At 35.6% G+C, this 15,581-nt stretch overlaps 1 protein-coding gene across 3 annotated transcripts in view; it reads right to left on the bottom strand.

Moving 5' to 3' along the window:
• Nucleotides 1-15,581, bottom strand: part of PFKP (phosphofructokinase, platelet) — a 42,452-nt gene that overhangs the window by 14,691 nt on the left and 12,180 nt on the right. For all 3 annotated transcript variants that reach the window (XM_053941497.1, XM_053941480.1, XM_053941487.1), the window contains exons 3-14: nt 12,681-12,758; nt 10,220-10,409; nt 7,581-7,746; nt 6,887-6,931; nt 6,684-6,792; nt 6,135-6,230; nt 5,259-5,351; nt 4,770-4,895; nt 4,135-4,199; nt 3,490-3,559; nt 1,089-1,235; nt 151-221 (exon numbers count right to left, since the gene is read on the bottom strand). In XM_053941497.1, the coding sequence (XP_053797472.1) occupies nt 151-221; nt 1,089-1,235; nt 3,490-3,559; nt 4,135-4,199; nt 4,770-4,895; nt 5,259-5,351; nt 6,135-6,230; nt 6,684-6,792; nt 6,887-6,931; nt 7,581-7,746; nt 10,220-10,409; nt 12,681-12,758 (1,256 nt within the window). The remainder of the gene's footprint in view (nt 1-150; nt 222-1,088; nt 1,236-3,489; nt 3,560-4,134; nt 4,200-4,769; nt 4,896-5,258; nt 5,352-6,134; nt 6,231-6,683; nt 6,793-6,886; nt 6,932-7,580; nt 7,747-10,219; nt 10,410-12,680; nt 12,759-15,581) is intronic.

Genomic DNA, 15,581 nt, shown 5'->3' with positions numbered 1-15,581 from the left:
ATTTGAACAAAAAACAAACACAAAAAACCCCAATGTACAAAAATTGAGGACTTAAAAACACTCTGTGGCAGGAAACAAACATGGAATCATACAATGGTTATATAAAGCACTACAGTTCATCATATCAATTGACAAAAATATTGATGTTACCGTTTTGTACCAAGAATTGATCCTCCTTGACCAGTCCAGCCTCCAACATCTCCCCAGGAAATTTCCTTTATCTTTGAATAAAAGTAGAAAAGGAGATTTTGTTAAGTGATTATCCAATTACTTCTCTTGACCTGCAGCAAACACCACGTACTACTTCATGAAAAGCTGTTGTAACAAGTTATTGGGCACTGACATCACTAAAACTAAATGAGGTGAAGAAAGAAAACAGCATCAGGAGTTTAACTCCATTTCTCTTGAATTACTACAATCCCTTTCCATTACATTTGTTCTTTTTTCTTCCTGACCAAGATGAACCCTGTCTGTGTGTTTCATACCTCAATCCTATTCTCCCATCCTCTCCTACTGAATGAGAAGCAAAAAAATCTAAAGCTAGGTCTTTGATTTAGGTTTTGGGACATGTGGCTGCAGCCAGGCACAGAAATCAGTAATCTTGCATTCAGTTTCTCTTCAGTACACCAACCAATGCATAACATTTAAAAACAGGGGAATAGAAGAATCTAACTTACTTAACGGAAAAAAAAGCTTCCGCCCTTAATAAGCACCATTACAAAGCTTCTCACAGCAAAGTAATACATATGCAATAAGTCATTGTTCAGAATCAGAGATTATTCTGCTACTCTGTGAAAAAATACAATATGCTATACATTGACCAAAATTCAAAGGCAGGATTCATCTGAACTGATTTTGTAGCTTTGCAGCATGTGATTAGTAAAACACAGCATAAATGACTCTACAGACTTGAATAGTTGAGAAATACAGTTACAGTCTAGGTTTTATAGATTTTTATAAAATAAAAACACTTAGAGAATCAGTTCTCTCAGCAGTTATGACAGAACATACCTTCCAAGAACATGAACAAAGGTGGTGGTGTGGGATGGGGTACCTAGCACTTGGTAATGCACACACGTGACACTGACCTTCCCTCTAGCGAACCCTTCAAAACCATCAATGACAGCAAATATTTTGTGACCTTCAGTTATGCCAACTCTCACTGCAGCCCTCACGGCGGCATTCATTCCAGCTGCAGGGGCACCAACATTTAAAACTGCCACATTAAAATTACTCTGCAAGATAAAAATAATATTTAGTAAGGACTTTGACCTCTACACCATGGTTAATTTGTACATCATATGCTGTTGCTAAATACTGGAATGCAGGAAAGAAAATTTCAAAGCCCCTAAACATGTTGAAAATTTAAAGTTAACTGCAAGATGCAGACACATTTCCCCACTTTCAGAATATCAAAGAGACAAACAAACAAAAAAAAAAAAAAGAACGTTTGTTCTTAAATACGACTTTATCATAATTCCATTTGGTTTACAAGTTAAATTATTCATGTTTTTATATTCTAGCCCAGGTTCAAGAAACATAAAATAGCATCACAGAATAGTTTGGGTTGGAAGGACCATAAAGATCATCTCATTCCAACCCCCTGACATGGCCAGGGGACACCTTTCACTAGACCAGGCTGCTCAGAGCTCCACCCAACCTGGCCATGTTACCAGCTTCATGTTACTAAAGCAGGACTTTTTGGTTTTTTTTCCACGAACACACTAACAATAGCAAAAAAAAAAAAAGTAGGAACTGACTCTAGCACCACAGCATTTATGTGTGTATCATTAGTACAAGGCAGAGAGGAACAGTCAAGTTTTAAAATTAAGGTAATGGCCAGGTTTCTCAAGCAGCTGACAATACATTAGTGAACAGGAGCACTCAGCATCTTTCCCAACACCACACATTTTCAGATTATGGAAGTTTTTAAAACAGTTCCCAATGACAATTGTAACAACTTGGGTCCTGCAGAAGAGGTAGAAGTTATTTAGCTATATTCTAGAAGATGAGAACAAATAAAAAAACAAAACTGACAACTTAAGTAACTACCATGGAATCTCACCTGATTAAAAACCAAAACAAGCAAACAAAAAAACCCCAACCTAACAACAACCCCTTCAAAAAACCACAATAAAAGGGACATGAACCATAGTATATGCAGGGGTTTATTTGGGGTTCTTTTTTTCTGGTTCTGGTACAGTTGAAGGATTGTAGAAAAATGCAATGTAATTACAAACAGCAAAATATGTGTGCAGAAGCACTGCTGAAGCAGAGCATTCAGCTGGCTCTTCTGATCAGCTTAGCTCTTTCCTCAATTCCTGTGACATGCACATTTCATCTACTTTTTAATTCCTATTCAACCTCTTTTACTGAAGGCACACAGACTTTGTTCATATGGTCAAATCCAAGTAGTTAGTAATTACACGTGGTCTACATTTCCTTCTAATGCCATTTATCACAGAAGGTATGACAAAAGTATTTTAGAAAAAAATGCAAAAGCCCAGTGCTAACAGTCCTGCATTTGCACTGCTGTATTAAGAAAAAAAAAAAGAAACCCACCACCCAAACACCTGATCTGCTAAGAAAATGTTAATTATCCACCTAAAAAATCCTGAATTCCTTCGTCTTGTGAAGGTCAGTCTTAGGTCCTTAATGTATTATCAATGTAATTTTGCTCCTTAATAATGCTGAGAAGCTACCACAAGTAATCATTACTCAAATATTTATTTGGGAAAAAGATTTCTAGAAAGTGTAAAAGCAACATCATTATGCAAATAAGGTCACAAATGGTCACAAACTACAATTAAAAGAGGAATTACCAAGTGAGATGACATAGTCACCAACTATGATCAAAGAGAACTATTCAGTAAACTTTCTATAAAACCAAAAAAAATTCCTTTAAAGATTTGTTTGCACACAAAATTTAGTGTCTGCTTCCTAAATAAATCCAAATTTCCTCTCATACTAATCTTAGGAACTACAAAGAAATTAAATGTCCGTTACTATGTCATGCAGAGTGACTTATTATTTCACAAAAAGGTGATGGATCTGTCCTCAGTATTGCTTCCCATGAATTCCTGGATTTTCCTTTGCTCTTGAGTGGTTTTACCCTTCAGAAGGAAGGCTTAGAATTCTTTTAATATAGAACCCTCCTTTATAGAATGATTTTCAGAGTCTTAATCATAATCTTGAATATCACACCTCCTGCTCTCCAGGGTAAGAAACAGAGGGCAAAACAGTAACTGTTAGGATCAAACATTGTAACAATTGTGATCAGCTGTACATCCAAAACAGAAGTAAACTGTCTACAGCAATTTTCTAGTTACAATGGTATTTCTCTTTAAAAATTGTTACCTATTATTAGAATAAACTAGTGTGCATCTTTATAATATTTAATTTTAACCTATGCTATAATAGAGGTTTGAAGGGAGTTATTAATAGATCCCAAAAGCAGACATGCATTGCACATTCAACAAACCCCCTTACCTTTGGAAGCTCAGCATCTGGCTTTTTGTGAGACAGTAATTTGTATGTGTTAAGGTTGTTTTCAAAGCTCCTAAACAAATGAGCAAATAAGATAAGCAAATAAAATAGTAACATTTTAAACTCACAGTTATTTTAAAGGAACATTTGCATTTTTCAGAAACATTAAAAAACTGGTATGAAATACTAACACCATTGTTATTGCAAATACAAAACATGGCAAAAACTGGAAATCAGAGAACAATGAAAAATATTCAATTCTTTAAGATAAGAGTCATAAAACATGAAACAACTGTGCAGCTAAATAAATTAGTTTTCTAGACTTGGGAAAAAGTATTTTATTATCAGGCGACTTGAAACACAAATCACTCTCCTGACAGGACTGAAGAACACCTCTTCTAACATTACTGCTGGAAAAATACCAACTACTTATAAACAAGCTCACAGGACTGGCCTCAAATTCATGAATAAACAAATTTATCGTAGCTACCAGTCAGGTCATACAGCACAGAAGCTTTTTTGCTTTGTGACCAATTAGCCTAGGAACAGCTCCCAGTCTGACACAGCAGAGAATCAGAGTTTGCTTTGTTTTGCAAAGCAACTATGCTTTTCTTCAGCAAATGAACTGATACAAGCTATTGGACATACCTTCCACGAAGCCTCACAGCCTCAAGAAATCTTCCCTCATCCATGGCTTTCTGGACTTCTTGAGTCTTGAAAAAACAAGTTATTACTCAGTATGTTTAAAAAAGACAGGAGTTCAATTATGTAATATATTCCATATGTTAATATATTTCCACAGTGAAAAAAGAAATACTGACAATTCCTCAATTTATGAGCTACCTCCTCTCACAGCATAAATTAGGGTGGAGGAGAAGAAGAAAGTAGAAACAAATACCTAAAGTCTTAATGGGACAAAGAAATCAACATATCTATTATGCATTTTCTTCTTTCAGTTTAAACTGCAGTTTTAGTGAAGAAACCTGACTTGTGTGTGACATGTAAATGGATGCAAGCATCTGAAGAATTTGTTATAACAATAAAACCAGAAAATCTGAGATCAAATTTTAGAACAAATTAAGATATGTATTTCTTATTCCTTGATAGTTTGCAAATGAATAGTAACACATAGAGAACATACATGAACATCATTATTCATTCCCAAATATGGAAAAGTGCTGCACACATTCCATCAATGTCCTAATGAGAAAAGGCAATTATTGTACACAGTAGTCTGTTGTAGTAAATAAGTAACATAAATTGGCTTTTTGCCAGAGCCTCACCATCTGCACACATTCCATCAGAGGCAGACGGACAGCCTGGTTTCCAGACAGGGACACAACACAGGCAGGGGTAGCTGGAGTAGCTTCTAAAAGGGCAAGCACGGCTTCCACACCCATACGACTCGCCTGCAAGTAGAGATGTTTGAGTGCTCAAGCAAGCACTGAAATGCACAGGCTTCCAATCACAGAAATGGTCCTGATTTCTTTGTAACTCAAGCTGACACAAATCACTCCTTGGTAAGGTGAAAAAGTTGTGGGCTGTTTATACCTGTAAGTATGGATGACTAAGCTTCACATTTTGATGCTAAACATAGATTGCTTTACACAAAATGCTTCACTACTCTGAATTTGAGCTATTCAGACAGTCAGTGTGAGGTAACAATTTGATTTGTCAAGTTGATCAGGTAGAGAACCATCCCACCCCCAAATAAATTATAAAATGCAGTTTTCCTATGTGGTACCATGGGCAGTTATTTCGGGAATACTCACAAGAATTCTGTCAAAAGCTGAAGGGGTTCCACCTCTTTGCACATGACCCAGGATAGTTACTCGGGTGTCAAAACCAAGCCGCTGAACCACAAGCTGCATAGAATTTCAAAATACAGTGGGTTTATCATTACCATTATTTTATATTTATATAAAATATAAATATATATAACATTTATATATATGCTAGCATGATTGTACACTTAATACCACTTAGTGTTAAATGTTACTTCATAAAACTGCAATTCTGAATGAAGCCAAAGGTTTCTCTAAAACTGACACCTATGGAAAACAGAACTTCATAGTCACAGGACACATAAACCCCAGGTAAAGCCAAGTATCATAGCTCTCTTTTCCACCAATGACTATTTCCCAATTTATTTCTTAATGACTCCTTAAAAAAAAAATAAAAGCAGAAAAATTCAGCTTGAAAGTTTTCTTAATCTTAGACACCAATAAAATTTTTAGCACAGCAATCATTTGGACAAGACTTTGTCCAAAGCACACAGTATAGTTCACTGTGAGACAGACCAATATTAAAAATTTTACAAGACATACAAAGTAAAATAGGATTACAAATACATAAAATAGGATTATAAATTTGAGCTGATTTCAAACTGTCAATGAAGGCATCCATGAAGCAGATGCTTTTCAACTGCTGTGTTGTACTACAAGGAGAAAAGGTTCCAATTAAATGCCACTGAAAACATTGCCCCTTAATTTGACTATGGAATTTTAGATAACAAAGCACAAGCATAAAATACAATGGTGTGATAAGCTACCTAATAGGAACAGATTTACTCAACAAAAATGTTATTGTTAACAACAAGCCCCATCTTATGAACAGAAATCTTGTATCATAGGGATCTTGACACCTACATCCTTAACCTTCTCTGATGTTATAGGTTTGTTGTGACAATCAATAGCTCCTTCAGCTACAATAATAATATTCAGCCTTTTCTTTCGTGCTCGGTTCTGTAATAAAAATAAAAGCACATTCATATAGTTAAAAAAAAAACAAGAGTAATTTTCAATATCATTTTATCATCAATTGCTCTACATTAAGCTAATAGGATTTGAGGAAACATTTCTTGTATTTGATCACTCATACGTGATTTGCTCTCACACCTTTTATTTTCATACTCATCTTTTCACTGATGAAGTAAAATGTCTAACATCAAACTGCTGAGGAAATGTACACATATTGCTTATATAAATACAATTTTATGCCATTCCCAGGGTGGGTCATATGATTCCTCAGAACAATCACAGAGTGCAAGAAAAAAAAAAACGTTCAAGATCACAGAGAACTTTATGTGACAGCAAAACCAAAGACTTCCTTAAAGTCCTGATCACACTTTTTAATCACTGCTTTCAAATAAACATCCACAAAGACTTTAGGGAACCTCAAACACATTAACAAATTACCTCTGAAAGCTTAACACACATTGAATCTTCCCAGCCTTCTTCTGGTGGGTATTCAGGAATAAACACCCAATCTGCACCACAAGCTAAGGCACTAACCAGAGCTAGATACCTAAAAAATAGAACAAATGATTAGACTTTTACAGTCCAGATTTCTTTCATAATTGTACTGGTACAAGACACAAAATGCTGAAGACAATACATACCCACAGTGTCGCCCCATAACCTCCAGAACAAATGTCCTCTGATGGCTGTAAAAATAAGAAAACAAATTAACTGAACCTAGTATCATGAAACACCTTGTGTTTACTATGGTTACTGAACTCTGAATTCCTTAGCAAAACAGAAAAACATTAGGAGAACAAAATCATTGGCATATTAAATAATCTATTTAAAATTAAGTATCTTCCAATGCATTATTCATTTTCACTACTTTCTTGTAAAACATGTATGGGCAGCTATGAGAGAAGATAACCTTTACTGGAAATGTAAATGATGCAGACTTACAGTTAAGAACTGTAATGGTATAGCTGTATTTTAAAAAAATCATTTAATTGCTTAATTCTTACTGAAATAAAGCTTATATAAGACAGATGCTATTTTTGGACTACTCATGGTCTGTCTGGATCTTCTCTAACAGACTACATCTGAAAAAGACTAAAAACATTAAACCAACCAAGCCTGCCCCTAAGGCTGATGCAGTCTCTATGATTGCATACTTGAAGTGTTGCCATGACAGGAATGATGAAAAAGCAGTTACTAAGGAAAAAAAGAAACCAAGACATTTGGAATATGCAGTCAAAAAGAAATTTTATTTCCCCACCTACCTAAACACTACTTAAAATGAACTTAAACAAATGTGTGTATTTGTTATCAGTCTCTATAATATGCTCAATTTACCTCTGAGCAGTGGTCATGATGGCATCCACAACTTCAATTATTCTATGCAGAGCTGAGTCAGTACCTATGGTCATATCAGTGCCACAGAAGTCATTGTCTATGGATCCAACCATTCCCACAATGTTAAGGTAAGCATATTTCTTAACAGCCTCTGCATCAATCTTTCCTGGAAAGAAGTATTCAGAGAAAGAACTATAAGACTATTAAAAAAAAAAATAGATGTATTGCTTGGGTGCTCTACTTTTAAAAACTAAACATATCCAAACATTAAATTATGTTTAGATATTTTAGGTAACAGGTTAGTCAAAACTACAAACAAAAGCCAATCAAACATCCAAACAAAAGAATCCTGAACAGAACTCCTTACAGTAAGGAAGGAAATAAGAGCTTTTCAGTCCATCTCAAAGTGTCAAATAATTATCAAGTTTTGTAACCAACCTTAGAATTTATGGTTTCAAATTAAAACAGTATAATTCAAACTGTAGTCTCAGTGTATAACATGCAATAAAGAAGCAAAAGGATGCAAATTGGGCATATGGTAAACAGTTAGAATGGTATTATGGGCATATGTAAACAGTTAGAAACCAGCATCCACCTTTTGAAGACTTCTCTTTTGCAACACTGAAAGGCTCTGATTTCATTATTAATAAGCAAACAGAACAGAAAAGCTCCTATTCTATATCTTAGCGGTGTCTCCCAAGACAGCAATGAAAATGCTGCATCATCCAAGAGTTCTAAAGGATCTCAAGGATGAAAATACCTTAGCTGCTTAAGCACTTAAAACTACCTTAGTATCTGTGGATGGGATGGTAGTAAATATAATGCCAAATTTTTAATATGAGATTCAAGAACTATGTATCAGTGTGTTTAATGTCTACATTACAGAAAAACAGCAGAAACCATAATGAAAAATATAAAAATGTCCATGAAGATATATATAACATTGTGAAGAAGAATCAAAATGTTTTCTATGAATGTATACCATGCATTACAAACCTCTTCTAGAGTTCCAAATGTGACTTAATATCTGGTTGACATATTCTACTTAGATTTCTAAAAAACCATTGACAAAGTCATTTGCCAAAGGATTTTGAGGAAACTAAGCAGACACTGTATAAGACAGAAGGCTTTTCATAGAGTAAATAATGTGAAACAGAGGGTAAAAAATTAGAGGCAGAAGGCAGTGGTAAACACAAATTCTTGTATCTTAGGAAGGTAACCAATGGAGTTCTACAGGGATCTGCGCTGTTCAACACACTCAGCAATAACCTGGAAAAGGGAATGAGCAGCAAAGTGCCAAAGTTTACTGATCAAACTGAATTATTTGGGATCTAAACGTATGGAGTGTTTGAGAAGAAATGAAGACTAGCAAGACACAGTGAGCAGTAAAGTATCAGATGGAATTCATTGCAGATAAATGTAAACTAAGACACATGAAAAAAAATGTACCTTAACATCACAAACAAAACAACACTATTTCCAGCATAATATAATAATGCTGTTTTCATTAATAAATCAGCTTCAATGCTCAATAGCAGTAAAAAAAATCAAAATATTAGAAAATATTAAGAAAAGAATAGAGAACAAAACAAAGATCATTATACTACTGTGTAGATCCATGGTTTGCCCTCATCTTGAATACTGGGTGCAGTTGTGGTCCTCCCCACCTCAAAACAGGGTAGAACTGGAAAAGGTTCAGAGAAGGGCAACAAAGATGATCAAAGATATAGAACTTACATATAAGGAACAACTAAGCAAACTAGGGTTCTTCCATCTAGAAAAAGAGATGATGAAGGGAAAATAAGACAGCTGCAAAATCTCAAGTGGCATGCAGAGATGAAGCAGGATTGATCATTAATGGTTTATTCTAGCACAGAAACTATGGACATCAAATGATCTAGAAGCCAGCAGTATCAAAATAAACAGAGGAAGATTCTTCACAATCTTCATTATTGAGTGAAGCTGCAGAACTCCTTGCTACACAATGTTTTCAGCAAAACTCTGTATGCTTTCAAGTAGACTGTATACATTTATGGAAGAGAAATTCATTAAGGACTGCTAACATCATCTGGTTCAGGAAGCTCCAAAGACAGAAATGGATGGAACCTATCAGAGTTTTTATGTATTATGAGTAACATATAGCATCAACACACCATTATTTTATTCTTTACTCTTCCCTAAACATTCTCCTGGATGCTATCAAAGGCAACTACTGGGCTGGCTGTACTTCTATCAACAGCCACCTAATGTTCTGATATTAAACAAATAGTGACGTACAGGAAGGAAAGCATCATAATTTAGTAACATACAAATGTGTAGCTTGTTGTAGGAAAGGAATTACCACCTCAGATTGGATATGGGGGCATAGGGCTTTTCAAGAAAAAGATAAGAGATTCAAATGCTGAAAATGATTCATAATAGAGGACAAAAGCCACAAAGACTGTTGCCCATTTGGCCTTTTTTGAACCTTTATGACACATACAAGCGGATGTACAGAAACCAAAAGGTATTATTTTATGAAGAACCACATAATTTCCTAGAATGAACGCATCTGATTTTTAAACTTTAGATGCACCCTCTGGATACAGTCTGCACACCTACAGTTAGGGGAAGTCTAGGGGGCCTGAAGGCACACTCACCTTTCTGTGCCAGCTCTTCCAGCAGCCCGCTCCACTCCTCCCGGAAGAGGTTGGCGCCGGTCAAGCTGCCGTCGCCGCCGATCACGCAGAGGTTGGTGATGCCTCTCTGCACCAGGTTGAAGGCAGCCTGCAGGCGGCCCTCGCGCGTGCGGAAGGATTTGCAGCGCGCGCTGCCGATCACGGTGCCTCCCTAGAAGAGGGAAGAGCAGCACTTTTAGTTAATGATCCAGTATTTTACTGTACATTTCTAAGATGGATCAATGAGGAGTTTTGTAGTATAACCTCCGTCTTTTAATTTACGGTGAGGTAAGGTAATGACAAACAGATTATCAAACCTGTGGGAATTTATGTTCAAGAACAAATACATACACACACAAGGGAAAACCAAAAAAATCCACTCAAAAATGACTGATAAAGAGCTATTCTGGAAGGAAAATGTTAAATTACATCACATTCATTTTAGCAGTATTAAAATAAATAGGTTGTTACTTATATTTAATGGCAAGAGTAAAAGTGATATATTAACTAGTTAAGTAATTACATAAAAAATCAGTGTGGTATTTTTCCCCCTAATATCACAAGATACATAGACAATAAGAGAAAAAATGTATCCCTGAAATTCAAAATCAGCATCCATTGTCATTCCACAGAATTATGGAAGTAACTGCCTTTAATTCCTTATAAATCAGACTAATGCTACATTTTCTGTTTTATTGATTATCTGTTGCATTTATTAATATGAATTAAAAAGCTTCTTTTGGAAATGGTGGTGGTCATTTTTAAAAATAACTGAACTGCCCTATAACTGAAAACTGCTGGGTGCCTTGCTGGACACACATCATTTACATGTCTTCTGTGTTTAGGTTGTTCAGTCACTCAAGAAGTTTAACTTTTGCCTTATTTATTGTAACAGTAAAAAGTAGTATCAATTAAGACCGAAAAAACTACTTTTTTTTCCTGCAGGCAAATCTGGAGATGAGTGCATCACTTCTGCATAAATATTCCCTTCACTTTAACTTGTAGTAAATCTGTCACATCCATCTAAATTTGAACTTCAAATCTGCAGTGGTTGTACTAACACAATTTATCCTATCAATAGATGTTTCAGATCTCAGGCTAGTTTGTCATCTGTGTTGCGTAGCTACTAGTGCAAAGAAAAAAGAAAGTGGAACAGAATTCAGCTGTCTCCAGGAAAAAAGGTAAATGTGTACACACAGAGATGCTAAAAAAAAAAAAAAAACAAACAATCAGAACTAAAAAATGTCTCTAAAACTAGGTCTTTTCATACTTAGAAGAAAACAGCTGCAACAGGAAAAGAAACTGTACTTGAAACAAAGTGCTACTTGTTCTGAATGAACAGAAATACACAATAGGCTGCAAAACCTTTCTCATCAAAATAAATAAACACATTCTGTAAGATACATGCTGACATTTATTGTTGGTCTGTTGAATTACCAGCAATAAAGCTCAGAAAGATGTTTTTCTTTTACACTACACACGTACAGGAGCCTATATCCTGCTCCTGCCTATGCTCCTGTGTGGCTTGGCCAAGAGAACTCAATTTTCCTGTCATCGTAAGATGCATCTGGATGATGCTCTTAGTCATAATGTTTAGTTCTGGGCCTCAATGATCCTTATGGTTCCCTGTCAACTTGATATATTTCATGATTCTGCTTACATATTCTGCAAGATAGACATGGAGGAAAAAAAGAAGAAAAACAACCAAACACAAGGGACAAAATACCTCACAGTACCCCAGGGCATTGGTTTAAAAAAAAAAAATTGTCTCTGCTAACTATTTTATGTTCATTAGCTTTACAAAAAGCCTCCAAAGAAACCCACGCTTCATGTGGAGGTAGTTTTCAGAAAGCTTGGCAAGCAGTAAGGCCTCTTCGCCAAACACAGCACCTGCTCTGGAAGAGGTAACAACATTACCATGCTGAGCAAAAGCTGAGGAGATCCAAATGGCCACACTGCAGAATGTTGTAATAAAAATGTACTAAGTCATTGGCAGTATCTGAGCTCTGCAGAATTGCACTGTAATTACATCCGTTACTATAATTCTAAATCCACTTACACAAAAGCCAACAGGGTTTCGAAAGAAATTATTTGCCTTACAAAACACAGCTCTTTCAAGTTTTGGCCCTATAATGTCTTTTTTATTAAATATAGACTTGCCAGTATGGCTTTAGGAGGCTAATGACATGTGACATTGCAAATCTATAATAAAGGTTTTCAAGATTATTTCTGGGGTCCAAATTCAAGACTACACCACGATCTTTAGCAAGTGTCAGCCATCGACACTGTAGAAATCAGGCTTGGCTGGAAGTGGTATGACTGGTCACTCAGTCATCACACACAGTCCAAATATATAAATCCAGGGGTTGCCTGGATCTAGAATTTTGGCTCTTCTGTTTGAATAAAGAGGTTTTGTGTCCCACTCTCACCCCTTAGCACTTACCACTTGCAGGATACTCGAAACACTTTCCCATGAAACTTCTACAATATTATCACCTCCATCAACCATTCCCTGGTAACCCTGTAAAAGGGAAAGTATTTCATAAGTCTGATTTTAAAAACTATATCAAATTTCCACTACAGTAATACTCACTTTGTGCACTTTAATACAACTTTAATTAAAAACACTGAATAAAAACATACTCAATTTAAATAAAACAATATTCAAGAAGGTATCACTGCTTGTTTTATGGAGGGGGGGGGGAAGCAAAACAAACCCTCTTCCTAAAGGATCAGTTCCAAAAACAACATCAAGATAAGGTAATACTTTACAGAGATTACACAGCTATAAAACTAAAATGGTAATGTGCTGCTTCTTGAAGAATAAATATTCTTTTTTTTTTTCAAAAATCTACAAAGAACTTTGAAATGCATTATAAAATATGTTCCTTAAAAATATGACCTCAGCCTGGGGCCATGAACTTAGGAAATCTTTGTAACACATTGTACATTTCCCCCCACAGTGCTGGTAATAAGCAAAACAAGATAAAGAGCAATACCCATAATCTTTTCATGAAAGAACAAGAAATCAGATGACACAACCTTTTTTCTTTTTTTTTTTGAGGCAGTCACACAATAAGTAAAAGACATTTAATAGGAAAGAAATACAATTTTTAGTGATGTATTTAAGAAATTCCTAATACCTTAAGTGGTCTTCCAAAACCACTGCATGCTGTAATATGAAAAGAAGTACACTTATCTGAAAGAAGGAAAAATATCCAGCAAGCAGCTAAAGGGTTTTGCCTGGCTTTTTTTAATTACCTCTCTACAAAAATACTATCAAAATGGCAATTACAGATTCTTTTCCATTAGATGATATTGTGAACATTGATTAAGACAAAAAAAAAACAAACCAAAAATAGGGAAGGGGAGGGGGAGGGGAGGGGGGGAGGGAGAGGGAGAGAGAAGAGAAAAAGCAGTCAAGTCCTAAGTTTGGAAAACCATAACTGACAGACAACAGAATATATCTGGAATTACCACTCAACTTTTTGACATCTATTTAAATCCACAGGGAAAAAGCACAACATGTTAAAGAAAATAAACAGAAAACTACTAAAGAAAAATAACCATGACAATGGTTATGTCTCCATTTTTAGATTAGTTGTACATATTCCCCAAACCAAGGAACAATTAGTTAACATTTTTTCTCTGTGAAGTTTTTTCATTAAGTTAGGAACTAGAAAAAGAAGGGAGTTCAGAAAACAGCAAAACTGATATTATAAACTGAAAAAACTTAATTTTACACAATTCAGAGTATATGCAGAATTTACTCAATAAGCAGTAACTTGGAAACATACTAAGCCTAAAGTGGCTTAGTATTCATATAATATATATGATTTTTTATGTCAAACTTTGAGTCCTCACCAGCACGAGAAAATAAGAATGTAAAGACAACCTGGACACAGCAAAAGTACAAGTTACTCAATTAGGCTTTTTAGGATTCCCGTACAGATTCCAAGGGGAATGCATGAAAGTTTTTTCTCAGTGAGGCTTGACTGAATAATTTAGAGACAATATGATCAAAAAACATCCAGATGGAAAACTGCTTATGTGTCTAATTTCTGCCATCCAAAAGACCTTTTCAATATCTTGTACACTCTCCAGATAACGTTGACATGATCTAATGTATACACACAGAATGTCGTGGGTTGAATGGGACTTTAAAAGATCATCAACTTCCAGTTCCCCAGCCATCAGCAGGGACATCTCCCACTAGATCAGGCTGCTCAATGCCCCATCCAACCTGGCCTGGAACACTGCCAGGGTTGGGGCATCCACATCTTCTCTGGGAAACCTGCTCCAGTGATTCACCACTCTCACAGTGAAGAATTCCCTCCATATAGCTAATCTACATTTCCACTCTTTCAGTTTGACCCTATTACTCCTTGTCCCATCATTACAGTTCCTGGTGATCTTCCCAGTTCCCTTGAGGGCCCCTACATACAGGACATACTATTTGTATGTTAATGTACACACACAATGACTTGAAGAGCTAAGCCATTATTTACACAATTCGTTCAAAATTAGAGCAAAGTGGAAAAGGAATAATGCTTAATCTACATATCAATTTAAAAATTCTCCCTCAGATAAAGTGCAAAGATCCTCAGAAAGAAACATTACAGTAGATACAACTAAACTTGATGATGGCTAATAAATTACTAAGTTCATTCATCACCAGCTTTGCTTGTTTGCTTTTTTTTTAACATAGAATTCGATGTTCCTTATATCATTCACTAATGAAGTAAAAGGTTTTCCTCTAAGTATTTCTATTGACAACTACAATAACTCAAGAGATCCACTGGCAATAAATAGTGTGATGTTGCATCTTAATTCAGTTTGTAACACTGACTACAGTAAGCTGCACTGAGAGCTGACAAAAATATATACAGTTCATGTGTGCTCAAGTCATTCACCTTCCATTTTAACTTGAGAGGAAAAACAAAAGTGCATCCAAAGAAGTATTACATATAAGAAATATATACATAAATAAGACTGATAGAATTCCCAATTTTCAGATTAACAAATCTAAAACACAGAAAAAAGCAAAGAGAGAAAATAGTAGCTTAAGACATGAACCACCTCATAGCTAGGCTAAGGATGAGCTATGACCCATTCCTGCACCATGTTTCTTTGAAATAGAAGGACTTTATGCATTTTGGCCAGGAGTCCATATCTATGCAGACAACTGAGAACTGAGGATGTATTAACAATTCCTCCCACTACAAGGTAAGGGCGGGGAACCTTTGGAATCATGATCTGTTTGAACCGTTACATGAAGTTTTCCTAATTCAGTTGTCTGGCAAGTATGTGTATGCTACCTCTGAATAAGGTAGATAGAACTGTC

This window comes from Vidua chalybeata, chromosome 1 (genome assembly GCF_026979565.1).
Source record: "Vidua chalybeata isolate OUT-0048 chromosome 1, bVidCha1 merged haplotype, whole genome shotgun sequence".
Classification (NCBI taxonomy): Eukaryota; Metazoa; Chordata; class Aves; order Passeriformes; family Viduidae; genus Vidua; species Vidua chalybeata.
The sequence above is the reverse complement of the archived record's forward strand: the minus strand, read 5'-3'. Positions and strand labels throughout refer to the sequence as shown.